The sequence below is a fragment of the Sabethes cyaneus genome, chromosome 3 (genome assembly GCF_943734655.1).
Source record: "Sabethes cyaneus chromosome 3, idSabCyanKW18_F2, whole genome shotgun sequence".
Taxonomy (NCBI): domain Eukaryota; kingdom Metazoa; phylum Arthropoda; class Insecta; order Diptera; family Culicidae; genus Sabethes; species Sabethes cyaneus.
In genome coordinates, this window is record NC_071355.1 from 196,252,696 (window position 1) to 196,279,555 (window position 26,860).

Sequence of the window (26,860 nt, forward strand, 5' to 3'; positions counted from 1 at the left end):
TTGGTTACCATACTGGAATTTGCTGCGGCTTCATTCTGCGATCGAAGCCCTTCAATCTTTGGGAGATATCTTATCGGGTAATTTCAAGCCCTAAATCTACCGTTACCTAGTACTAGTAACGCCGGTTTTAACTCAGCAGCGTGGTGGTTTGGAGTCTCAACCTGGAAGTGTTTACGTGAATTCAAAGGTTGTCATTTTTTATAAGCACCAATAAAACAAAGAAGAATGAAGTTAGGTCATGCAAAATACCGGCTACAATCAACGGGTAAGAAAAAACTATACGCACTCGATCGATTGCATTCTGATTAAGTGCAACTTTAATCGAAACCGAAAGGCGAAGATGTTTATCGAAATTATTAATAAATACAATCGCCGTGGCAATGGCACTGCTGCTGCTGGTAGGCAGTCGTTCGGGCGGGCAAACGTGATGAGACGATTACTAAAAGATATTCTGCTCCATTCCGCTCGCTCGAGCCATCTTAACTGTCGATCAGATAATTAATGCTGGAACTACGCGAAACAAATCGCGAGTCAGACTGACTGTTCGGACGTTTTTTTTGCTCTTCTCTCTATGGTGCGAGTTATTTATATAAAATGACACGGTAAGGTATTTATTATTGTTCGATGTGTCAGCTGGGGGTCTGCATACCTACATGCGATCCGGTTATTCAAGAATCTTCCGAAAAAATAACGTTGCGAATAGGTTCGAGCTATGCTATATATGGGTTTCCTGTTGTAGGAAGTTTTGGACGTTAAATGATGCAATCATTATGCTGCAATAAAACTTTTAGTTGTGCACAAAAAATTGATTGTAGTAGGGTTTATTTCTAATTCTCGTCGTAGTAAGTAAAACCATTCTAATTTTCATCATTTGTTGGATGGATTTAATGAATACTCCAAAAGCTCTTGTGCTGATTTGACTAAAACACACTTACCGTGAACTTTCAAATCACTGTAAGCCGATTATTAAAGCTTATTAATGAAATTACGCAACTGACTTTAATTCTTAAATTCGTCGTACCGTTTTAAAGTCCGTCCATCAAAATATTTCATCGTCCGAACAAAAAATCACAGCAATGTTTACGAAGCTAACGTGCATGTATTTGTGTAGGACGGCATGACAAATGTTATTCTGCAAAATTTCTGCAGGTCAGGTAAGTTTTCCTGGCGACAATGCCTTGCGTGAGTTATTTTCATATATGAATGACGGAAATTAAAACGATTACTCGACATTTTCTTCTTCGTCGCACGAAAAAACGTATGAAATTTGGCTAGTCCTACCAGTCTTTAATGATAAAAAGCATTTAAATAGATCTCAGCTCACTTTGATTGATCGCGTATGATGGACAACAAACTAAAATATTAGGGAATAGCTTTGCATTGTGTGTCATAAGATAATGAAGCATAATCGATCGATGTAGAGAGTAAGGATCAAAGCTATGAAATTCGCCATTATTAAAACAATAGTTTTTTTCATTTTGCGTCCAACAAAATTAGGGTAAAATAATTTTTCTTCTGCCAAAGATTATATATGAAATGAATGAATGCCCTAAACAAACGAATTCTCATAATAATATCTATTTTTTAAAGAATATAAATTGAATCTAGCACAGTTGAAGGCAGCGATAATAACTTCTGTATAAAAAAAGGGCAATCTGCACTAACCTGTCCCAACATAAACCGAAAGATAGGGAACCGTCCTTTCAAAAGCATGTTTTTGCCGGAAAATTATCATGTAATCGAGGAATGGCGGACCTTTTTATGCAATAAATTTACTTATCGGAAAAATACCGGCCGATTACATTAAAAACTCCACACTAACTTTTTACAGTAAATAGAGAGAAGCAGGAGTAGAGCCACCCGTCAGAATGTGAAGCGATACAAACAGGAGCGGAGACAGCAAACCGGACTCTTCCAGGAGAAGAAGCGCCACCAGTACGAGTAGGAGTGCAAAGAACTCAAGCAGCTGTACCGCTTTCACGACACACGGAAGTTCAATCAGAGACTCAACGCATCTCGCAAAGGGTTTGTGCCGCGGGCCGAAATGTGCAGAGATAAAGATGGAGGTATTTTGACTGACAACTGTGCGGTGATCGAAAAGTGGAAACAGCACTACGATGAACACCTGAATGGCGCAGGCGGAAGACCACGGTAGCGGAGGAAGTGACCACATTGGTGTAGCAAGCAACGAAGATGTGCTACCCCCATCGATGAGGGAAATTAAAGAAGCCATCCAGCGGCTATAGAACAACAAAGCAGCGAGAAAGGATGGCATTGGAGCGGAACTTATTGAGCGGGCCCGGACAAGTTGACGGGCTGTCTGCATCAACTGATTGTCAAGATTTGGAATACGGAACGACTACCGGAGGAGTGGAAAGACGGGGTTAATTGCTCTATCTACAAGAGGTGGTAAGCTGGATTGTGAGAACTACCGAGCGATCATTATCCTTAATGCCGGTTATAAAGTGTTGTCCCAAGTCATGTTCCATCAACTATCGCCAATAGCCATTAGATTTGTGGGAAGTTATCCGGCCGGCATCATGGAGGGCCGGTCTTCAACGGACCAAATCTTCACCCTGCGGCAGATCCTGCAGAAGTGCCGCGAATTCCGAGTCCCCACGCATCACCTGTTCATCGATTTTAAAGCCGCATATGATAGTGTAAACCGACAAGAGCTATGGAAAATTTTAGACGAATACGGCTTTCCCGGTAAGTTTACTGGACTTATCATGGCTACGATGGATGGGATCCAGTGCTGTGTGAGAATCTCGGGTGGATTGTCGGACAGATTCGAATCTCGCAGGGGACTTCGACAAGGAGATGGTCTTTCCTGCCTGCTATTCAACTTTGCGCTTGAAGGAGTTATAAGACGAGCGGCGATCGAAATGCAGAGCACGATTTTCAATAAATCCAGTGAATTTATCTGCTTTGCTGATGACGTAGATGTTGTCGGCAGAATATTTGAGGCAGTGGAAGATCAGTACACCAGACTAAAATGCGAAGCAGGGAAGATTTGATTGAAGATAAATACGTCTAAAACGAAGTACATGTTGGCGGGCGGGACCGAGCGCGACAGGGCCCGCTTGGGCAGTACCGTGGTAATCGACGGGGATGAGTTTGAGGTAGTCGATGAGTCCGTATACCTTGGCTCACTGGCAACAGAAGACAACAATACCAGCCATGAGATTAAAAGGCGTATTATCAGCGGTAGTCGGGTCTACTACGGACTCCACAAACACTTGCGGTCGAACAATCTAAGCCCCCGGTAAAAGTGCACACTCTGCGAAATGCTCATTAGACGGGTTGTCCTCTACCCGTCCTCTACACGGAACGTAGACACAGCTTGAAGAGGACATACGAGCACTCGGAGTTTTCGAACGATGCGTGCTAAGAACCATCTTTGGTGGCGTGCAAGCGAACGGTGTATGGAGGCGAATAATGAACCACGAGCTCGCTCGACTCTACGGTGAACCAAGTATTCAGAAAGTGGTTAAAGTCGGACAAATACGTTGGACAGGGCATGTTGCAAGAATGCCGGACAACTATCCTGCAAAAATGGTTTTCGCAGCGAATCCAGCAGGAACAAGACGAAGAGGGGCACAGCGAGCGAAGTGGCAAGACCAGGTGTAGCGAGACCTGGCAAGCACTGGCTATCCGCGGCACTGGAGTCCAGCTGCCATGGCCGAAATAGATGGAGTAATTATGCGACGCAGGTCTTGGCATAAGACATTAGGCCAATTAAGTAAGTAAGTAAGATAGAGACAGAAAAATGTGCAATTGCATTTGAAACTACACTTAAAATTGGACTTGATATGAACGTCTATTTTCATCACGAACATATAGGGCACCCTACAGGGTGCGGATATTCACTCTGACCATCGCCTGCTAGCAGTATATGTGCGTTCAAAACTGTCAACCGTATACTAGACATGGCAAAGTCGACCTCCTCGGTTGAACATAACCTATAATCTGCCATGTGCGAGAACTGGATGAAGCACTGCTTTCTTCCGAGAAGTAAGGTGCTTCAACCCTCGAAGATAGTTAGGGTAAAATACGATCGGCTATCGGAGAGGCTGTCCAAGTAACATTTTGAGTTTTCTTATACTCGTATAATGGTGTTTATGACCAATTTTGGTTAAAAAACCATTATAGGAGTACAATAAAATCTTCATGCTACTTGAGCGCTACCGCGGCACTAGGTGAATGGCCCTGGAGTAAAATAGGGTATTGTCGTTATCGTCGGGCCACTGTTATGGTCGGGCCATCACGATTTTACAATTTTAGTAACTCATGATATCTATAATACAACCATTGTAAAACTTCTTACTGTGATAGCTGACTTTTCACAATGTTGTGAGTTTTAATCGTGTATTCAAAACACTTGTACTGAATTCAGTGACTAAATCTTTATAAAAAATGAAGGCGCAATGAACTTTTCTTCAGGAAATGATTCATGAAATGCAATTAACGAAATAAATTTTGAAAATGTATGAAGTGTGTTGTGCTGCACATGAAGACTATAGAAAAAACCCCTCCAGTAAGGTGTTTGGGAAGGCTGAAGTGAAATACTAGAAAAGCACTATTTGTAATGGTCGGGCCACTTGAGTAGTCATGGTCGGGCCACCATTATTTTAAGCGCAGAAGCGCAATAATTGCTAGAGAATGTCAGTCACGTAAAATGTGATGATATAAAGCAAAATTAATACGATAAAAACCTAGATTTTTGTTATTTTTTTCATTGTAGTTGTACACTTCGGAAAAGGCGATTGTAGTAATATTAATTTTACAAGCTCGTCAAAATTTCGCAAAAATGCTATTAAAAAAAGGGTATTTGTACCTACATGAGTCGTTGATCACGGAATTCATTATTTTCATGTCTCTATATAGAATTTCAATATGTATGTCTTAAATGTTCTGCGGTAGCCCAACCTGCGCAGCATGGCCCGACTATGACAACATTTTTTGTCTTCACGTAAATGCCTATAACTTTTTTATATTTCAAGCAATCAGTTCAAAACTTTCCGGAAATACCTTATTCTTAGACATTTGCAACGATGTATTTAGATTTCCAAAATTGCTTTTGAAACGAAAGTTATGGGTGAATTCCAAAACGTGGCCCAACCACGACGACACTCCCCTACGTAATGATTGGTTTGATAGGGAATGCCAACAAATGGTGGAGAGGATAAAATGGTTTGTAAAAATTATCTGAACATTGTCATTCGGGAGAACTTGGCCAAATACCGACGAACAAGGAATCAGTTGAGCACGGATATGAGGAGTTAAAAGGAGGATGCATTCAAGCGGGGCATTCAAGCGGGAAAATGCCCACACGCATACGCCGTCATACGTAGTTGACAATATACAGATCCTTTATTAGATTGGTATTTTGTTATGGATTTGAAGCTGTGACGCTGCTTATGGAGGACATACGCGTCCTTGCCGTGTTCGATGAGAAGGTGCTGCGGACAATATTTGGCGGAGTACAAACTGAAAGTGGAGAGTGGCGGACGTGTGTGAATCTCGAACTACAGTATTGTTTAGAGAGATCCCCATCGTACATATGACGAAAGCGACTTGCAACCACTGACATGTCTGAGATATTGGTAACAAGTAGCCCAAGATGAAGTTGAACACTTGAAATTAGACTTAAAATTGGACACAAATTGAAATGAAATTCAACTAGAAATTGGACTTAAAAAGAGATATGAAATTGGACTTGTTATTGAACTTAATTAGGTTAGAAATTATATTTGAAATTGCATTGCGCAGGATTGAAGCTGCTGGAGACTCTCGTGAATAAGTTTCTATTCCATTGAAAATGGCACTCAAATAGATATTATTTACACAGACCTGAAGGCGGTTTTTGACCGTGTGGATCATGATTTCCTTTTGGCCAAAGTAAAGCGGACAAGTGGAGTGCCTACCTTCGTGGACTGGCTGTGGTCATATCTGTTTAACCGACGTCTTTCTGTGAGACTGTGCGGAGCACATTCGAATAAATTTTGTAATAAAGCTGATGTCCCGCAAGGGAGCAATCTTAGACCTTTGTTTTTTCACTATTCTTCAATAATGTATTGTTACCTCGAGGCTGCTCGACCATCTTTTTCAACCGCAAAAAGAGCCCGATTCAATAGAACTACAATACCGATTGCGAGTTACTGCATAGAAGTCTTTATAAACAAAGACCTCGGTGTACACCTGGACGAGAAGCTTTTGTTCCGTAAGCACTACTTGTACCTAATAGCGAAGACCAATAAAAATTTGGGATTTATCTTTCGAGTCACCAAGGAATTTCACGATCTATATTGTCTGCGTGCTCTTTACTACTCTCTCGTGCGATCTTTCATTGAATACGTAGCTGTGGTGTGGAGCCCTTATACACTTGGGTTTGAACTCGGACTTTAAATTTGACTTCAAATAAACATTAGATTTTCGCTTGAGACTGGGTTTATTATTACGCAATTAATTTACTTTTCGCAAAAATTTCGGACTATTGCGTTGACTACTCTGGATTTCAAGGATACACTTTCAGAACTTTTTTTATTACACATTAAATTTTTTTAGAGAAGATGTGGCACGTGCCCCAGCCTCGAGACGCCAGGAGTGATCTGCCTTTCGGCCACAACTTCGAAAAACCATCACGTGCCGTAAGCAAATGCCATAACACCAAACTTCACATGAAAACAGCTTTCTTATGGCAAAAAAATGTAAAGATTCTCAGTGTCCGCGCGAACCGCAACACAGGAGCGATTTGTTCCCGTCGATTGCGAAGTCGAGACCCAAGTAATTATATGTTTATATGTTTTTTAGTTGGAAGACGATCATGGTTGATCAATAAACGATTTTTACCAGTAATTTTTTAGAATTATATGATCCTTTGCTTTCCAAAATAATAATAGTGGCATGGTCGATGTATTAAAACATCGACAGTTAAATCACAAAGATCAAAATAAACATCGATTGTATTCGCTTTGTAGTACTGCCTATCATTAACCAAAACTCCAACCCGGCGTCTCCTTCGGTTGAAGTACTCTTTCCGAGAAAAAACAACGAACGCACGGTACTTCAGCAGCCCACCGCTCGTTCCGTCACTCACTATCCATCTGCTGCTTTGGTTTATTTACCTTCGAGCAAGCCCATCTTCTTTTGCCGGTTTTGCGCTCCTTCAGCTAGTTAGCTGCAAAATTGTGCAAAAATAAAAAGTAGGTACCTACCTACAACCACTCTCGACGGGTTTCTCACGCTCACTTGATATCCTATCGATCCGCGAACCGCTCTGCTGCTGATGGCTTTGTGATGTCATCGAGAGGGTGATTTTGTTTCGTTCGTCAGCACATGTGTTGGGGCTTTTTTTTGGCAACCAACTCATGTGTTTTTGTATTTTTTTTTCTCGTCTTGGAGTAACACGCCGCAAACGATGCAGCCGAACGCCAAGTGGTTTCGTTTCGATCATCTCGCTCCGGTCCTGTCCCGTCCAGATCCGATCGCAACGTAACAGGTTTGTAGAGTGGTTGTAGTTTTTCGAGTGCGCAGATCTCTAAACAAATATTACCTACATGCTCCAGTCAATGTCACCGGTTGCAACCGAAACGAAACTGCTCGGAATGCAGTCTGACCCACTATCTTCTACGCGTTGTCGGACGCTCGGTATTGGTTTTTGTTTGGGCATTTATGCCATAAAATATTATGCCCAGGATGGTAATAAGGGTAAATCAATATCATAAATTGCAATTGTTGCCGTACAGCCGGCCGCTGTTGAGCGGTGCCGGTTGTCTTAATGTCAGCCAGTAAGTGCAATAAAGAATCTACATGCACTTTTCAAATAACAGTGTCGGGTGTTCCTTTTATTGCTACTGTGCAGTTGAGTTAAGTGGAACTTGATTAACCAGAAGAAGCCCAGAATTACTCGGTAAATTTACTATAATTTTCAACGTTGAGTTGTATCAACGTACAAATTTCGTATGTGAAATTTTCTGTCAAACAGTTATTCATTGCTCTTCGAAGAAGTGTCGTCAAATGACAGAAATGTCAATTAGTTTTATTTTATAATGACAAGCATAAAACCTGTTAAGTGATTCCGTATGGCATTAATTGGTTGATTCCGGTTCAACGAAAAAGAAGACTCCGCTTTGCCCATTCTTGAAGAAACTTGAATCAAACTTACCCCATTTTGCGGTTATTCAATTGGTCAATAATGAAACTACCTTGGTTCCCAAAGTGCACCCATGTTGGAGCATTACGTTGCTTGCTTCCTTCGAAAGTTCATTCCATTAACATTCGAACTGGCTCTGGATGCGTGTTGGTTGACTAAGTCAAGGACGCCACGCGTGTTGCCATCTAACTGCCGCCACCAAATGGGTGGTAAAGTAGAGGCTGTACCATTATTGTTGTGCTAAACTAGTGGTGTTTGGAGGTAAGCGGTGTGGTAGCGATTAATTTACACCTACCTCGATGAAGAATTTCGGCTTGTCCGCCATCCGTGGGTGTGTGTTCCGGAAGGGCGAATACTTCGTGAGCATGAGCATACATTGAGCTGATTTCTTGGCAAACTCCTAAATACAATAGAAACCCCGCGAGGAAATAACCGTTATGGTTTACATCCCGGCAATACGAGCATCAATTTCAGGCAGGTACGAGCTTATTAGACAAGCATTTGCTACTCGGTGAAGTCCATACAAGTCGAATGCTTTATTTGGTGTTGTGAATCATTTCAATCTTTACTTCGGACTGGTTTCGAGGTAAAATGATGACCTCACACAAGCCGGTTGTCGTTCTTGCTTGCTAACTAAGCAGGAATGTTGAATGAACGAATTTTCTCACATAAGTCACGTTTGTTCTAAAGTCCTAAAAACTTAGAGTATTTTACAACTTTGTGGAAAAGTACATCACTAGTTTCAATAGTATAAAACAAAATTATAAAATGTGCATAGCAAGTGTTCATGATTGTTCTAATAAATGTTTTCTTTCTTTTCTTTACAGGTAAATATACTAACTTATGAATGGAGTCTTAAGACGTCAACGAGCTAAAGTAAATTATCATTTTAATTAGCGCATTTTGAGTAATTGAAGCAGGAACCGGCGCAATGTGCAAGGTGAAGTGTGCTAAGATTGACTGATTTTGGCACTCGCTCGTGCCAAATTGCTGCTGAGCCGAAAGAATTTGGTAATTTGTATGTTAACCATGTTATTGATGCGATGGTGTGCACACCAGGAAATGACACCTGAGCTTCGTATGTGACCAATTTTTGGAATTTATAATAATTTGTTCAGCGTCGACCGCGCTGTAGGATTTTGAACGTGACTGGTATAAATGTGGAATTGAAGATAAATTAACCATTCGAATTATTCGAATCCAGATCGCATTTGAATACTGAAACCTTTTGAGTCTGGCATAAATGTCTTAATTGAAGTCCAGAAAACTCATATCATAGTTTGATTGGACGGAAATAAAAGCTTATTGCCGGTATATTGAACTTTCTTGTGCGTTTCGTCTGCAGGCAAACTCGATCAGAACATCTCAACATAAATATTAGAATCTTCTAATTTCTGCTGATATTTTAAAAAAAGTGTGTCAAGCCCCTGGCTTTATCAGACTCATAAAATGGGGAACTTGCCTCTGAAAAGCATGCTTTGGCTTGAAAAAATGAGACAATCGCATCATGATGGTTATTTTTTCATTTCAAATAAATAAAAATGTGCAATAATAGCGGACAATTAAAAGTTTAAATTACCGTTAATCCTTTATAAGGCTATATTCTTTATGTTGGGCTGTGTTTCGGCTAATAGATTTTGCCACGGCCAGAGGAATGGTCCATCTGTAGCACTTACTTTCCACGTCTAAAGCACCTGGAGGCAACCAAATGGAGATTGTAGCTTTTAGATCGATCATGTTCTGATTGACCTGCAACACTTTTCGGTTATAATCGATGTACACACTTAACAAAAAGCACCGAATTCGGTAAAATTTTACCGAAATCTAAACAGCTGAACGTTCGGTAAAAATTTCGATGGTGCCAATCGACGTTTACAGATCATTAATAATGTTTGGCGCAATAAAAAATTTTACCGAACGTTCTGCTGTTTAGATTTCGGTAAAATTTTACCGAACCGATTAGGTGTGTACAGTCTTTTCGGGGACCAAATATCGATCCTCGTCGTGTGTAAGATTGTCGAACGCAGCGGAGGCTCGCACTGAGCGGATACTACGTTTCAACATCTAACGACTGGTAACGACAGACGAGCAGAACCAGGCCAGGAATCGCATACTCACTGACAAAACGGCGGTAGCAGCCGGGTGGAAGTAGCACATCCGGAGCAGATGTTGCATGAAGAGGTAAACACGGAGATCAGCAGGAACAAGATAGGAATGTGAGCGATGGGCAAGCTGTGGAACCCCTGCCAGAGGAGGAGGTTACCCAAGCAACAATTTGAGTTTTATTGCACTCTTATGATGGTATTTGTGACCAATTTTGGTCATGAAAACCATCATAAGAGGTTAATAAAACACTCATTGTTACTTGGGTAGGAAGCCAGTGAGCTGAAAAACGGCAAGACTGTTGAGAAGGGCGGTCTTCCGGCTACACTTCCAAAAGCGGGAAGCAACCGGCCCTACGTTACGTAGCAATCCACCGGATCGTTATCTGGATCTAAGAAAACGAACAAATGCCGGAGGAGTGGTTAGATAGCTTTATTTGCCCTATTTCTAAAAAAGAACATTGACTCGACTGTAAAAACTAGTGAGGCATTTCATTGCTCAATTTTGCCTATAAGGTGTTGTCCCGTATCCTGTGTGTTTTTATTGACTGAGACCGCTAGCGAAGTCCTTTATCTACTAGACGACAGCTGGTTTTTGTAAGGGTAGCTCGACGACAGATCAAATGTTTACTCTGCATCAGTTATACTAGAAAAGTTCCAAGAGTACAACTTGCAGGCTCATCATCTGTTTGTGGGTTTTAAGGGCGGGGTACGATTCAGTCAAACGAAATGAGTTGTGGTAGATAACGCTTGGACATAACGGATGACAGCTACTTTCGTGACGTTGTATTTAGCATTACCTATCGTCATGAAATCTCACATGCTGCTTAGTTTTGCGGATGACGTCGATATCGTCGGAATCAACCGTAGAGCCTTTTAATTGGGAAGCAACGAGATTGGGACTTACAACTGACACCGCCAAAACGCAGTTCATGGTTACTGGCAGTGATCGTGTGAGTATAAATGGTGTTGGTGACGAGGTGGTGCTGGATGGGGAACATTATGAAGTATTTAGTGAAGGAATTCATATGCCTTGATACGCTCATGACATGTGACAACGATGCACTATGGTCCAGAAAGCGATTTTAGACGGACAAAAATGATTGCGCCTAAACGGAATATTCTAGCTCAATGAAGTCTTCGGCAACTTTTTGAATGAAAACATGACGCATCTTTTGAAAGGGTCGTCCAATGTTCAGATGATACCGTAACAACAATTCAAGTAATAATTTTTTAAATAAGTTTGTTTTCCATTTTTTAGTTTCAAAACATTAAAGATAGATTAATTTCCCATAACTTTTCTAAACATTTCAAAATTCTAACTCTTACGTATTTTCAGCAGTGGACGTTTGTTTATGGACGACCCGTAAAATCATATTTCCTCTTATAACTCATTTATCTCAACAAATAGCTCAATATGATGTTCTACAAAAATTTGTATACGTAAGAGAAGAATATTTTTGCAGAAGACTGTTTTGCTTTATCTTTATGAGTTAATAAGTTATAGCCGAATTCAGGTTAAAAACAGACCAATTTTACTGAAGCATAACTCAAAAAGCGGCAAACGGATCTTGATGAAACTTTGGCGATTTAATATACACATATGCATAAAGTTTTTAGCAAAAAATGGTAGAGGTGTTATTTTTTTAAAAAAAGATAAAATTCTTTGTACTTTATGATTTACTATAGCTAAAGTTTTCGTTTTATCCATCCCTAACTATCTTGGACACCAGAAGAAGCTGTTCGACGAGTAAAATTCTGCGATCTCTACTTGGTGGCAAAATGGAAAATGGAGTGTGGCATAGACGCACGAACCACGAGTTGTATCTAGTATACATATATGCTGATATAGTGAAGGTAGTACAATGTGGCAGGCCGTGGAGGGCTGGGCACGTGACCAGAATGCCGGACGAAAGAGTAACCAAAATTGTACGCTGTCGAGGACGATGCATGTTCAGCTGGTGTTCGAGGGGATTGGAGAACTGCAGCCCAGGACCAACAATATCATAGGAGTATAATGCCGATGGTTTCCGATGGTGGGCTTGAAATTAAACCCGGTTGGGGGGGATCATGGCGAAAACAGCGATTTTTGGATAAAATCCAACATGGCGGCCAAATCCAAGATGGCCGCCGATTTTTTTTCACTTCATTTATAAACTCTATCTCTCCTCTTTACAAAACCACGTCGTTTGTGGTTTGTTTTATAGCAAATTTTGAAAATATCACAATAATTATATGAAAATTGTGATCCTTGGTACAAATAACTGGTTGTTTTATTCAGTTAATGCCATTGCACACTTAATTTTATGAATGTTTCCTATAGCATTTTTTCTCAGTTTTTCTATGGTGGTCTTAAAATGAAAATCGGTTGGGGGCTCATGGTGAAAACGGCCATTTTTTGATAAAATCAAATATGGTGACCAAATCCAAGATGGCCGCCAAAAATATTTTCACTCCATTTGAAAGTCCAGTTCTTCTTCTTTACAGAACCGGGCCATTTGTTAGTTGTTTCATGGCAAATTTATGAAATATCACATGATATAGATCTCAAAATTCAACTTTTTTTGAAACTGTTAGGCCCCTTGGCGAACGAGGGGTCCACTATTTCGAGGTATCAAAAGTGTAATTCTTATTTTTAACCATTTTCAACCAATGAAGCGCAATAGTTCCACTATTTGAAGACCTCGTGTCAGTAGTGGCCCCATTTCAGCGAGAATTACTCCAATAGAAAAAGCATCATGTTCTAAAGCAATTTGTTGTTTAGAATTATTTTAATTTTCCTGCTTTCTTTTAGTTTGGAGTCAACTTAGTTTCACATTGCCGTTGTCCCATGTTTGAATATATAAATGACATCAATAACCTATAGAGGGAAAGTTGTTTCTAAATTACATAATTAAATACCACAAAGTTTCCTAATTATGAGAGAATGTGCCGCCTAAAAAAATTTGCTCCTTATAAGGATGTGAAAATGAATGTAAAAAACCAACTTTTAATTCCTAATTCCTAATGACTCTGTGGATCTAGGTAGGGTACGGGTGGGTATTTCCAGCCCATTAAGCAGTAGCCTGAATAATATTCAGGAAGTACGTTGAAACTTTATTTATTCGAGACAAGATTTTTATACCAGTTGATAGAATAGCATTTACTGAATATCGGCGTGTATTTTGGTCTTAATAAAACGCTACTGAATTTGAGTTATAGTCGTGAGAAATGATGAAGTCGCTGCGGCTAAATTGAGCCCATTTTCTATAGTGGTGTCTGTGTTTTTTAAATCCGACAGGCCGAAATAGCTAGCACAGCGATTAAATGCTTTTCAAAAACAGATCAAAAGAGACAAGAAAAGAGAGACCGAAAAATAACTCCTCGCTATTGCCTACATTCCGGGCTCATTGAAGATAATTAGTTTTGCATTGACAACAGCTTGCTGCTGGCGCTAGTGTGTCACTGAATCGGTCATATACACTAGCGCCAGTTGTCACTCAAATACCAGATATGTCAGCACATATATTGGTACTAGTGCAAGTAACGCACCATACGCTGGAATTAAAAACAAAATGCTGCTAACGGCTAGTGAATGAAAATTGATTTATATTTACATATCAGAGGGGAATTTTTGTGTTCTTCCGTGATAAAAAGAAGTAGAATTGTTCTGTGATAGCATATTCACAGCTGTTTAGTTTCTAGAGTAAGTAAACTTGATCATAATTGTGTGTTTTCCAAACCATCATCAAGAGCGGATACGCGTAAGCGATTGCTGCTAGTTTTTTCAGCCTGGTTACGTGCCAGTGGAAAAACAGTGGTTTTGATGTTTATTGAATAAAATTAAGCAAACTAATTACATTTTTATGAAAATAGTTATAACACATTAAAGCCTATGAGTGCTACATTCGTTTCAGTATTGTTGTATAGCGGCAAAGTTTTTATTTGGGAAAGTGTAACCAAAAAAGGTAATGTATGCCGAAATTAGTAGCGTGATGGGAATACCCTCCCGTACCCTACTTCGACCCTTCAAGATGGATGGGACTTGCACTTGATGCTTCAACGACATCTGAAATGCTAACCACAGAGCAGATTGAATTACGCAGTGAAATAGAAAAATTGTGGTATGCGGTTTGACTTTATACACCCAGAGAAAATGAACAGAGATAGATAAATAACCTAGAGATTGTATTATGTTTAAACTTGGCATTATTTTCGACAGACAGTGTAATGAAATGCGCAAACGGTGGACTAGAGTGCGTTGGTTTTATCTTACTAATTGAAAATTTAAGTTAGAATGTTTCATTGTAGCCTCAGCATCAGCGTTGATTAATTCAAGTTAGAGTTGTGAACAGTTTTCCTAGTAACAGTTTGTTTTCGCGGGGAAGTTCTATTCTGATTCGAAGAATCACTCAAAAATATTTGAAATTAGTTGCTGGTTTATATTTTTTGCAAAATGGCTGATGAGTAACAATGCAAATTTGGTCCACACCTCTTCTTTAGATAGTAATTCGGTTCGCAAGGCTTTCTCATAATTTGAAAGTTGGAGAAATCTTCAACTTTTAATTTCGGATACGAAATTGGACTTTATCGGAAAGGTTATATATCCTGTTAGGACACCGCCTATAGTTCTTGATAATAAATAACAGAAGTTGGCACAAGTGTTTCATCATGCGCCATACGTCAGATAATGCTTGAAACTATCAATGTTTCCTTGTTGAATACAACAGATGTCGTTACTTCGTAACGCATATTATACATTTCGGAAACAGCTGAATTTTGAGCCCCAATAAATTTACTCAACACAGTAACCTTACTCTCTCATGCATCTAAGTTTCTTTTGTGTTTATCGCTAATCGCAATATAACGTTTGACACCTGATCCAATAAATAGTTGGGAAACATTGTTTTTATTTATTGCGTTCATGTTGCGAAATTTAATTTTTTCGAATTAGAATGTCGCATACATATTCGGCTCCTGGTTCTCGTACAAATCATCAAATCAAATCACTTTTCAGAGCTCTCGGATGACTGGTAGTAAGACGCTATGGAGAGGCATAGGGAATGTTTGTTTTTTTTATCAAAATTAAGCAGAAGTCATGAACATTGAGTGTAACAGAGTAGCTGTACCACAAATAAAATATGATTAGTGATTGTTTTTTAGGCAGGTAAACATAGATAAGTGAGAAATTTTAATTTTACTATCACTGGAAAAGCGTCATCTCTTGAATAGTAACGAACCGTTACTGGGCTCTTATTGTCAGGACGAAAAGTAGAGTGTCCTATTTGCCTAAGCTTCGAATACGAATCTTTAATTCAAACGTTAGCTAGTAAGTATAAAATTATTGTGATTCACAGCATTTATATATAAACTAGCTGACCCGACAAACTTCGTATTGCCACAAATTAACCTGTGTTGTACATAAATCATGAATCTCGGATGATCTTTGTCACAATCTCGAGTTTTGCAAGCCCCCCAGTGGGCGGCGCTTCCGACGGCGGGTCACCAGCAACACTCGCGACCGTCTCGTCCTGAATGATCTAGTGTTACTATAGATAGTTTTTGTGGTCTTGTATTGACTAATGTTTTATGGAAGAGTCTCGAATTTCTCGAGATCGATTAGTTTTTGAGTTTCGCAAAAATTTCTGTTTTATTTGTATGAGAGTCCATATCCCCCTATCACAGGGGTGAGAGGTCTCTAACTATCGTAAAATAAATTCAAGACTCCAAAATCTCCCACATGCCAAATTTGGTTCCATTTGATTGATTAGTTCTCGAGATAAGAGGAAATTTGCATTTCATTTGTATGGAAGCCCACCCTCTTAAAGGGGAGATGGGCCATAACTCGCTTTCTAAAGAAGAGAGGGGTCTCAATTCACCATAGAAAAAAATCTTGCGTCCAAAACCAATTACATGTCAAATTTGGTTCCATTTGCTTGATTAGTTCTCGAGTTATGAGGAAATTTGTTTTTCATTTGTATAGGAGCCCCCCCCCCTCTTAAAGTGGGGAAATCCATAGAAAATATACCATAGAAAATATTCTTGCCTACAAAAACACCCACATGATAAATTTGGTTCCATTTGCTAGAGTTATGAGGAAATTTGTATTTCGTTTGTATAGGAGCCCCCCCTCTTAAAGTTGGGAGGGGTCCTAATTCACCATAAAAAATATTCTTGCCCTCGAAAACTTTCACATGCCAAATTTGGTTTCATTTGCTTGATTAGCTCTCGAGTTATGAGGAAATTTGTATTTCATTTGTATAGGAGCCCCCCCTCCTAAAGTGAGGAGGGGTCCCAGTTCATCATAGAAAAAAATTTTGTCTCCAAAAACACCCACGTGTCAAATTTGGTTCCATTTGCTTGATTAGTTCTCGAGTTATGAGGAAATTTGTATTTCGTTTGTATAGGAGCCCCCCCTCTTAAAGTGGGGAGGAGTTCTAATTCACCATAGAAAATATTCATGCCCTAGAAAACTTTCACATGCCAAATTTGGTTCCATTTGCTTGATTAATTCTCGAATTATGAGGAAATTTGCATTTCATTTGTATAGGAGCCCCCCTTCCTAAAGTGGAGAGGGGTCCCAATTCATCATAGAAAAAAATTTTGTCTCCAAAAACATCCACGTGCCAAATTTTGTTCCATTTGCTTGATTAGTTCGCGAGTTATGAGGAAATTTGTATTTAGTTTGTATAGGAGCCCCCCCTCTTAAAGTGGGGAGGGGTCCTTATTCACCATAGAAAATATTCTTGCCCTCGAAAACTTTTACATGCCAAATTTTGTTCCATTTGCTTGATTAGTTCTTCAGTTATGAGGAAATTTGTATTTCATGTGTATAAGGGAGTGGGGGGATTCCTCAAACGGGGAGGGGTTCCAATTCATCATAGAAAAATTTTTGTCTCCAAAAACACCCACATGCCAAATTTGGTTCCATTTGCTTGATTAGTTCTCGAGTTATGAGGAAATTTGTATGGAAGCCCCCCCTTTTAAAGAGGAGAGGAGTTATAATTCCCCTTAAAAAGAGGGGAGAGGTCTAAATTTACCATAGAATAAATTCTTGTCACCGAAAACACCCACATGCCAAATTTTGTTCTATTTGCTTGATTAGTTGTCGAGTTATGCAGAAATTTGTGTTTCATTTGTGTGGGAGCCCCCCCTCTTAGTTGGGGGAGGGGTTTCTAACCATCACTAAAACCTTTCCTGGCCCCGAAAAACCTCTACATGCATATTTTCATGCCGATTGGTTCAGTAGTTTTCGATTCTATAAGGAACATACGGACAGACAGACAGACAGACAGACAGACAGACAGACAGACAGAAATCCTTCTTTATAGGTATAGATTCTCAATATATCGTGAATGGTCCCGTAATGAATTGCGAACTCATGCTTCAGTCACAACTAATTTTATCAAAGCCACAATCACATGGTGTGAGTGTACCAAATTAGTCACGATACGTATTATAAAATATATCACACCTAGCAAGTCAAAGCATTAATTTAGCGTCCCGCCATGCCATTATTATATCCTTTTCGCCTGCCGAGCGCTGGCTGTTATAAATGTGCTCAAAAGAACAAGCTGAAATCGACACGCACGCTGGAAGCGCCAAAATCGCCAGCCCGTCTTCACCCGGATGTCACTTTTGAGTGATCGTCATTGGTGATTGGTAATCCCATCTGCTTCGCCTGATTCCTGCATAATTTGCGGGCTACCCATATCGAAAGCTTCTTTTCTAAAAGAAAAGAAAAGGAACCTCAACCAAGCAACGAAACTGGTCCCATAAAAATCTCAACGTGTAATCATGTCAAACCAAGAAGATCGATCCGGGAAACGCTAATTTCCATCGCAAAGGGGAAGCAAGGTGGCGGGTAAGGTGGGTCTCCATCTAGCCGGTTCCGAGTAGCTCAACCGTGTCGACCGAAGTCATATATAAATAATATGGAAATGAATTCCGAGTGGTGGTAGACGTCAATCGTTCAAATGGTATTGTGTGTCTAATTCGCCATGCAGCGGACAAATATACCGCAAGAATGTATCCCAAGTTGGCAAAGCGTCTTCGATACCGCGACGGATGGCGGTGTCCAACATTTGTCCATTTGTTCATCGATCGCGAGATCGGATCTAATGTCATCGACGATGCTGTCACGCAAAGAGATGATGATCAAGGACAAGAATTTATGGCCGATGGCATTGAACCACACGAAACTCTGACAGTTTGTAGCCGGCACCCGGCGGTCATTCGATTGGCCTTTAGGCTGTGCAATCGTGTCGCGTTCGGTGTGTTATACCCACATTGTAAATAGTGACAAATTAAGCTACGCTGTTGACACGGTTGAGCCTACCGTGTACGATCAGTGGGCTCGTCTCAGTGTGGTTCTAGTCTTGGAGTTAGCAGTGGGTCAAGCATAAGTTTTTCCGTCGAAGGTACTGAAGAACGTGTGTGTAATGCTAAACGAATTTGTGACATTTCCATGCTCCGTCAATCAATCTACTCAAACGTCCTGTGGAACATCGTAAATCAGGAAAAAAGCGTCGTGCTGAGATTGATTGAAGTGTGTAGCGAAGCTGATTCGGAAGAATGTCACTCGCCTGCTGGGCAGCCGCATTAGGAAGCACTGATTGCTGTTTGATGATGGGTTGTACGGTCTGAAGTCACAGAGAGGGTCACACTGCCTTCTGTACAACCGAAGAGATGCGAGTGCTAATTGAATGTAAGCAAGCCATTAATTGACAACGGTCATCTGTACACCTGGCGGCATTCACGCTGCATTTACAGGTTCTACCGGAACGAACGCACGTAACCGTACTGACGATGTGCTGTAAATGCGATTTATGGTTCCATGCTCACGCTTAGGTAAGAACAAGCGAAGTGCCGCCGATGATTAAGGTGGGAAATTTATCAGGCTTCTTCGGTTAGAATTTTAATTGAGCGCCACGGTGTACTGGGCAACATAATATCTCAATGTTTGATAGTGTGTCTGTCTGCCAGGTACGCGGCTTGTGCCTGATTGGCGTGCACGCCAAATGCATGGCGTGTCGAACGAGCTGTTTAGCAAATTATTTATTGGCGCACTAGTGGTGACGCGTGCTACTTTGAAAAAACACCGAAAGATGTCTTCAGACACACTTGTTACGATTGAGTGATCATATCTGTGATTGACGAACGATGAAACTGAAAAATTTAAACACAGTATTTTTCTCAAAGTCCACAGGAACAGTTAGGCTCGCCTACCATATCTGACTCAAAGCTATGAATCGCTAGTAATTCGGAGGAAGAAAAACTAAATAAACACGCGAAGCTAAATTTTGTTTGTTTCGTTTTGCTTGTTCTTCTCCTAAGACCATAATATAGTTCACATGTGCTGTCCTAAAATCAAGGAGCTTCAAGGTAAGAAAGTATCACTAAGAAAAGAAGAGATAGTTGCTTTCTGCTGCTGGTTATTATAGAAATAGCATAGGCATTGAATCATATTAACCCTTCTTGCAAATTTTGCTTTGTACTAACTCACAATATCTACCAATTCTTAGGTTCTTCTTAGATAATTTGGTCTGTAATGATGAATCTCTATACTAGCATGTTCGTTCAAACTTGAAACCAATGATAATCAGAACCGAGATCTGCTCGCCTAAATGGATGATTGCAATAGCTATTACTCATGATTATTACTTAACTTTTTCGCAATTTTTCGGAAAATGTATTTCAAGCGGATCTACTGTCGCACAAGCAAGAACATCCACGTAAGTCACTGTCAACATTGATTCAATGTACTTACTTACTTCTAATATCATAGAGCCGGGATGGCAAGAATTTCTCTTCAATATACTCGGTCCTAGGATATTTGTCGCCAATTCGTTGAGTTGAGCCATCTAGCACGTTGCGCCCCTCTATTCTTAATGTCGATGGGGTTCTTGAAGAGAACGAATTTCACCTCACAGTCGTCTGGCATCCTTGTGTCAAGCCGTTGTAGTCTCCCAACTTTCTTTAGGTGTATGATTGGAACCTTTCCAAGAAGTGCCTGTCGCTCGTGGTTCGTGCGTCTACGCCACTCTTCAGTTTTCGCTTGCACATCGCCAAAAATAGTCCGCAACACCTTTCATTCAATTACGGCGCATGTTCGTCCTTACTATTTCAAGGGGGGGAAATTAGGCTCGACTTCCAGATTGAATGCGTCGTTGAATTTGCTTACCCGTATTATTGTCGGCGGTGACCAAAGATCTCAAATATACGAGCTCATCAACCACTTCCGGTTCATTGCCGTCAATAGTCACTGTCCGTGAGTCCGTCCGTTCTCTGGAGCCTCTTTCTAGCATATTTTTGTAATCCAATCCTCCTAGCCTCCGTTTTCAGTCTGGCATAGATTGTTTCTAGTAATGATGTCGAGGTCGTCTACGAAGGCTAAGAGCTGGCTACTCTTGCTAAAGATCATTCCTCTTGATTCGATACCCGCTCCCCGGATCACACTTTAAATAGTGATGTTGAAAAACGTACAGGACAGTCCATTCCCTTACCGCAACCCTCTGTGCGATTCGAAAGGACTCGAGAGTGCCCTGAGACACGCACATAATACATCACTAGCTCGAGGGTTGTTTTGATCAGTCGCGTCAGATTATTCGAAAAACCGTACTCGTGCGTTATCTATTAGGTTGTTCGCACTCGACTGTATCGTATGCTGCCTTTAAATCCACGAAAATGTGATGCGTTGTACTTCGGACGTTTCTACCGCTACTCGCATACCAGTCCCATTTTCTAATAACTTTCACCTTTAAATAGGACTGTTAAGCCAGTAGCGGCATCCGGCAATTTGCACTACGAGTTCTCTTGCTTTTGGGGATAGACGACGTAACAAAATCTGAAAGAGCACCTTGTAGGCAGCACCTTGTTGACCAGAGTAATGCCGCGGTAATTACAGCAATCCATTGATTACCACCTAGCTCTTTCCTTTTTTTCAATGATGACCAAAACAGCGTTTCTCATTCGTGGCACCGCATGAAGGGCAGCCGGCGCTACTGGAGGCATTGGTCCCGGTAGATTTGCCCGTTAATGTTACTTGTAGGCCTGGCCCATCTTGTCAAACATATCAAGCATTTTTTAGGGAACTTGTCCATCATCTTCTTCTTTACCTCCTCAGGAACGGTCAACCGTGATGTAGTAAAGGGCGAAGGAAAACTAAATCTAATGGAAAACTAAGGAAATGTAGGTCTCTCCGTACATCACGACGCACCTTAGGTTCGTCCCACTCTTGGTACATCTTCCTGAGGTGGGTTTTGGCCAACGAGTTTTGTTTGCCGTTCCGCTTCGGTGTCTTCCGGACTTTGAAGTTGTGCAGCCCGGTACGTTTAATCGTTTTTTTGGACAAACCAGATGGAAACATTCGCCTTCTTCGCCACATCACGAAACGAAAGTTTTGGCCGATGCTTGAATAGACGCAACGGTTGCAATAGAAATGTTCCTTTTCAAACCGTGGGTACGGATTGTCTACCAAGTCATATATTTCTTAGCGAACTTCGACAGTTTCATATGTTCGAAAATGTCTGTCACCTCATTCCTTTCCGGTTACCGTTTACTCCTGCTCAGCACTTCATTAGCATTGCCTTGTACAGCTTCCGGGATTGTATTTTCTTTATCTTTATTGTTCGTCGACGCATATTGGGGGTCAGTAGCTCCTCATTTTTTAGTTTAATGCATGGTTGTAGACGACATTCCCTGCTTGTTTGCAACAATTCCGACGAAGAGGTTGTAGTTCCATTTGAAAGCGCTGGCCACTTTTGGTCGTCGCTGCGGTTTCTGGCTTCCGATTTACCGCCGTTCCAGGCTTCCGTCCATCGAACACTTTTATGAAATTAATGACAGTTGATTTGGCCACTTTGATTGATTTCACTAACTCGTATGAGTAGCTTGGATTTTTGTAAAGCACAAGTATAATTTTAATGCGTTGCTTCTCTAGCTTGGACACCATTTTGATGACTGAAGAGCAAATGTCAAAATCAAAATATAGGCATCGTTCTACACTAACAAAATGAGAGGTGCGCAATTTTTTAAATGCAAAAAAAGTTAAAACCGACTGGTTTTGACCCTAACCTAACACCATTTACTTTCTTCGCCGCTTAGTCTTGCTAAGAGTCCACCACTCTCGTAAGTCCACGATCGATCGATTTCGTTCGCATGTATTGCCATTCCGAAGCCTTTTTTTGCGTGCATTGACTGGCGGAACAATATGCCATCCGGTGGGAAGGATCATGGAAAACGAAATCCGCTTAAGCAAATATTTACGGCCGGAGTAGTAAGTAGTCTGTCGTGGTCGGCTTATTTGAATGTTAATGCTCCAGGTTGTGACTACTGTGTTGACCTTAATTTCGCGGTATCATCACCTCGCCGCACTTCACCGGCCGGCCGGTCGGCCGCCTCCCGATGTGACAGCTGGCATGGTAATACAACAGCCGGCCGGACGGTCTCCGGCCAGCCTTGACTGCGTGAGTGTGACGCTGATCTGCCACCACCACCACCGCCGCCTCCAACAATCGTCGTCGGCGGTTATAATCACGTGCGGCGGCCACTCAGCAGCCAACAGCCTTTAGGCTGATTAACAGATGATTGAATGTGTTTGATCGCACACATTTGGCGAATATTTGACGGGATCAGCACTGGCGACTAGCGACTATTTTAGCTTACGTGTTTATAACCTCTAAATTAGTGCTGCGACAGGGAATCCATTGGCGGTGTGCTTTCGCGTGCCGTCCAACAATGCGGTCAGCGAAAACATTATGTAAAAATTGCCGAATGGACTGTGTCAATTTGGTCGGCTGGCTCCATACAGGTGGTATCACATCCGGGTTCAAAATAGCACGACAAACGGATTACTAGCAATAGGGGATAAGAGGAATTCAGAACGAAGCCTCAACCACTGATCCTGCTCTGCGAAAACTGTCACAAATGTACATGATGGCTGTACGTCATTGTGCACTTTGGTTTCGTGCAGTGGTCTGCTCTACTTTCTTATCGACGAAAAACTGTTTATTATCGTAATCCGATAACTGGTCCTCGGGCGAAAACCAGTGGGGTTTTCTGCATGCTCAGCAGGTTTAGCCTGGTTGTGTAGTTTCGGTATCAATCAGCTGTCAAATTCACATGTTATCCCATTGAACTGGTTTCCAACGGCTTCGGAATCGCACGCGGAAAACAATCCGAGTCTACTTCACCTCGCAAAGCCTCCGCTGATAGAGTAAGACAGAGAGAGAAAGAGAGCGAAGTGTGATACATGGGGCGTCCGTCGGGGCTTAGGATGATTAATCGTTCTCAATTAGCAAGCTAAATACATGCCCATTTAAATACGGTAAAACAGTAAGCTGTTTCTGTTTTCGCCCAATGCTAGCGAGTGTGGTTTCCTTCGGATCGGTTGATTAGTGATGCGCATTTTTTGTCGATTTTCAGCTTATTTTCTAGACATTTATCACCCGGCAAGCCGGCATCATAATACGTAAGGTAAAAGCAGATAAACTGCGCGTTGTTTTTGTTTTTGACAAAGGAAGTCAAATAGTGGTTCTGAAATCAGACATGAAGGGCTCTAGAATGATGCCGCCTATGCTTGGCAAGTTGAGAAATCTTAAAGAAAATGACTCGAAAAAGATTTCCACTAGGTAAAACTTTAAAAGTGTAAAAAACTAAATTACGTTTTATTAGGCGCCCGCTTGTCTGTAGCTGAATTCAAGATCATCAAATTGATGTCTGTGCTAGCAAAACACTTAACTGAAATAGCAAAAATAAGAAAATGGCATGACATTTGGCCTTTTTGTACTTGCGCATTCTGCATCATTAGTTTTTAATGGAACTTGATGCTTAGAAGATTTTTGATCGATTAATGTAAAAATATTGAAAAGCGATAAGGAAAAAACCTAACAACTCTTCGTGATACTTACAGTTTTAGATTTTGAAATGCTAATATGTCTACGTCAAAAAATTTCTTGCGACTCGTTACGACGTCTTAAAATTCATTACTATGGAGGATCAACATACTAATGCTGATTTCATTTGGTATTACTTTCATTTTTAGAACGGCCAATGTTTCTCCCCGGAAGTATGCTGCCGAACGCAGTCCCTGATCTCCGAGTCGTCCGTGCTGACCAACGAAGGATACGTAGTAAGAGTACCAAACAATCAATACCTTCCACCGGAAGGAGCAAACACAAACACTGACGTTGTAACAGCACCCCCACCACCACCACCACCACGACCCACTACACCACGCCCACCACCACCACCCACACCAACACGTTACATTCCACCACAAACCACCACACGTTACGTACCACCACCACAGCCACCAACACCCACTCGCTATGTACCGCCACAAACCACCACGAGGTACTTCCCACCACCGCCACCGTCCACCACGCGCCCTCCATACCGTGGTGATGAGTATGTTCCCCCAAGGGAAGAGGTTCCGGCATCATCCAATGACGATCCTAATGCAGTGAGACCTCCACAGGATGAAGTACCGAATCCAGCCAACGACACGCCAATTGCGGTGCGACCTTCGCCACCACCTCGGCCAGTACAACCACCCCCCGTAGGAGGAGACGCTCCACCACCACTACCGCCAATCGGTTGCTCAGCTGCTATGAACTGTACAGAGACCCAATTCTGTTCGTCCACTGGTGTTATTTCGAAGACGCCCGTCACCCTAACACCGGAGCAGGAGCTGTTCCGCGTCCCAGTCACCGAGTGCCGTAGCCCCGACCGAGGATTCACTGGAGTGTGCTGTCGTGATCCGGACTACGTTGACCCATGGCCAGTAGGTCTGCTTGGATTGTACAACCCCGAGCTGCTGCCCTTCGATGATGGTTCCTATAAACCGAACGGCAACAACGGTAATGGCAACGGAAACAGCGTTACTCGGAACGAAGGGATTCAAGGAGCGCAGAGCCGCGTCACTCCGGCCTTCGCCCCGAATCAACTGACCAGCGCTAGCCAGTCACAGTTTACTCAAACTAAGTCCCAGTACGATCGAGGAGCCACAGCGGCCGCATCGTCCACATCCACAACAACCGTCCAACAGCAACAGTACAATGGCGGCAGTACCGGTAGTAAGCGATTCACCGCTGGTGGACTACAGTTTGTTCACAGTGGAAATACCAAGTTCAAGCCGTTCCAGAAGCAGGGAAATGCTCAATGTGCTCCCCGGAATTATGTGAATATACACTGTTTTGATGAAAGGTTATGAGCTTTTGTAATTGTTTTTATTTTGCTTTTGTAGAACACTCAACCACGAGGAGCCGGACAGTGGGATACCGGATTTGGCGAGTTCCCTTGGCAAGCAATGGTGATCCTTGAATCGAACAAGTCTCTTCTGTGCGGAGGAGCTATCATTTCGGAAAATACTGTAGCAACGGCAGCTAACTGTGTTTACGGGTAATTTCAGATTGTTTTTTTTCCTTGGGGATAGAAGTCCAATCTTGATTCGTTGACTTTCAGTTTGAACCCGCGTGACGTGATGATCAAGGGAGGCGAATGGAGATTGGGAGTGGATGCTGAACCAAAGACATTCCAGATTGTTCGAGTGAAAAATGTTATCTACCATCCGGCTTATCAACCGGCGACGCTGAACTACGATGTGGCTCTTTTGGTTCTGGAAGACCGACTCCGTTACGATACTCATATTGGAGCTATCTGCCTGGACGAGAATGACGTTGTTCCAAGTGCATCGTACGAAAACTGCGTTACCACAGGCTGGGGACGAGAGGTATTGAGGAGTGAGTATCACTTTTGTTTAGGTTTTCTTTAGATCTACATAAAGAAAGTAATGTATGATTGATTTCAGTTCACATTGGAAACGCCCTAATGCACTACATGCCGATTTCCCTCCTGTCGGAATCGGAGAGTCAACGACAGCTGTCGGCCAATGGATTCACACCGGAGTCGCACATCTGCGGTCGTCCTACGGCCGATGCCTGCGAGGTAGATATCGGTAGTGCCTTGGCTTGTGCTGACACCAGCGGAACATACTACCTGAAGGGTATCTATTCGGCGGATAATGGCTGCGGTCGACCGGATCAGGTTGTGTCTTTCACGAACATCGACGTGCAATGGATTAGGCAAGCGCTAAAGAACCCAAACGCGTTCATTACTCCCATTCCCAACTACCAGCCGGCAGCTAACAGTCCAGTAGTTAGCGTCCAGCAACTGTCCACGTTCGGACCTAACAAGGCTTACCTGCCACCGTATAAATAAGTCAATCAAAACCACTGAGATATCACAGAGAAAACTTACTAAATGCTTTAGATAAAACAAAACTATTCTAGCCGATAATTACGACGACACTACCACTGTTTAACCATCCTGCCGTCCATCATTTACCTCCCGAATCGATGTTAAATTTAAGTTTTCAAAGGCATCCCGTTGTGATCTATAATAATACCGAAAGCATCGGAAAATCATGTGCAAATTCTTCATCAAAAGCAAACGCAAACAAGACAAGACCGAACAACCGGAAAAACATCAACTTTCATCTGCATCACAACTTACGAACGTTTCGCTTAGGTAAATTTTCGCTAGGGATAGGAATTTATTTGTAGACACAGAACGCATTCCAGCTGAATCTTCTTTTCCCCAAATCCCTCGATTCTGAATGGTA

The 26,860-nt window shown here is 41.7% G+C and overlaps 1 protein-coding gene across 1 annotated transcript in view; it reads left to right on the top strand.

The window, feature by feature from the left end:
* LOC128740569 (mucin-5AC) overlaps nt 1–26,457 on the top strand; it is a 92,299-nt gene extending 65,842 nt beyond the window's left edge. Inside the window, exons 4-7 of the mRNA XM_053836119.1 lie at nt 24,281–25,417; nt 25,484–25,638; nt 25,702–25,979; nt 26,048–26,457. Of these exons, the coding sequence (XP_053692094.1) occupies nt 24,281–25,417; nt 25,484–25,638; nt 25,702–25,979; nt 26,048–26,457 (1,980 nt within the window). The remainder of the gene's footprint in view (nt 1–24,280; nt 25,418–25,483; nt 25,639–25,701; nt 25,980–26,047) is intronic.
* The last annotated feature ends 403 nt before the right edge of the window (nt 26,458–26,860 follow it).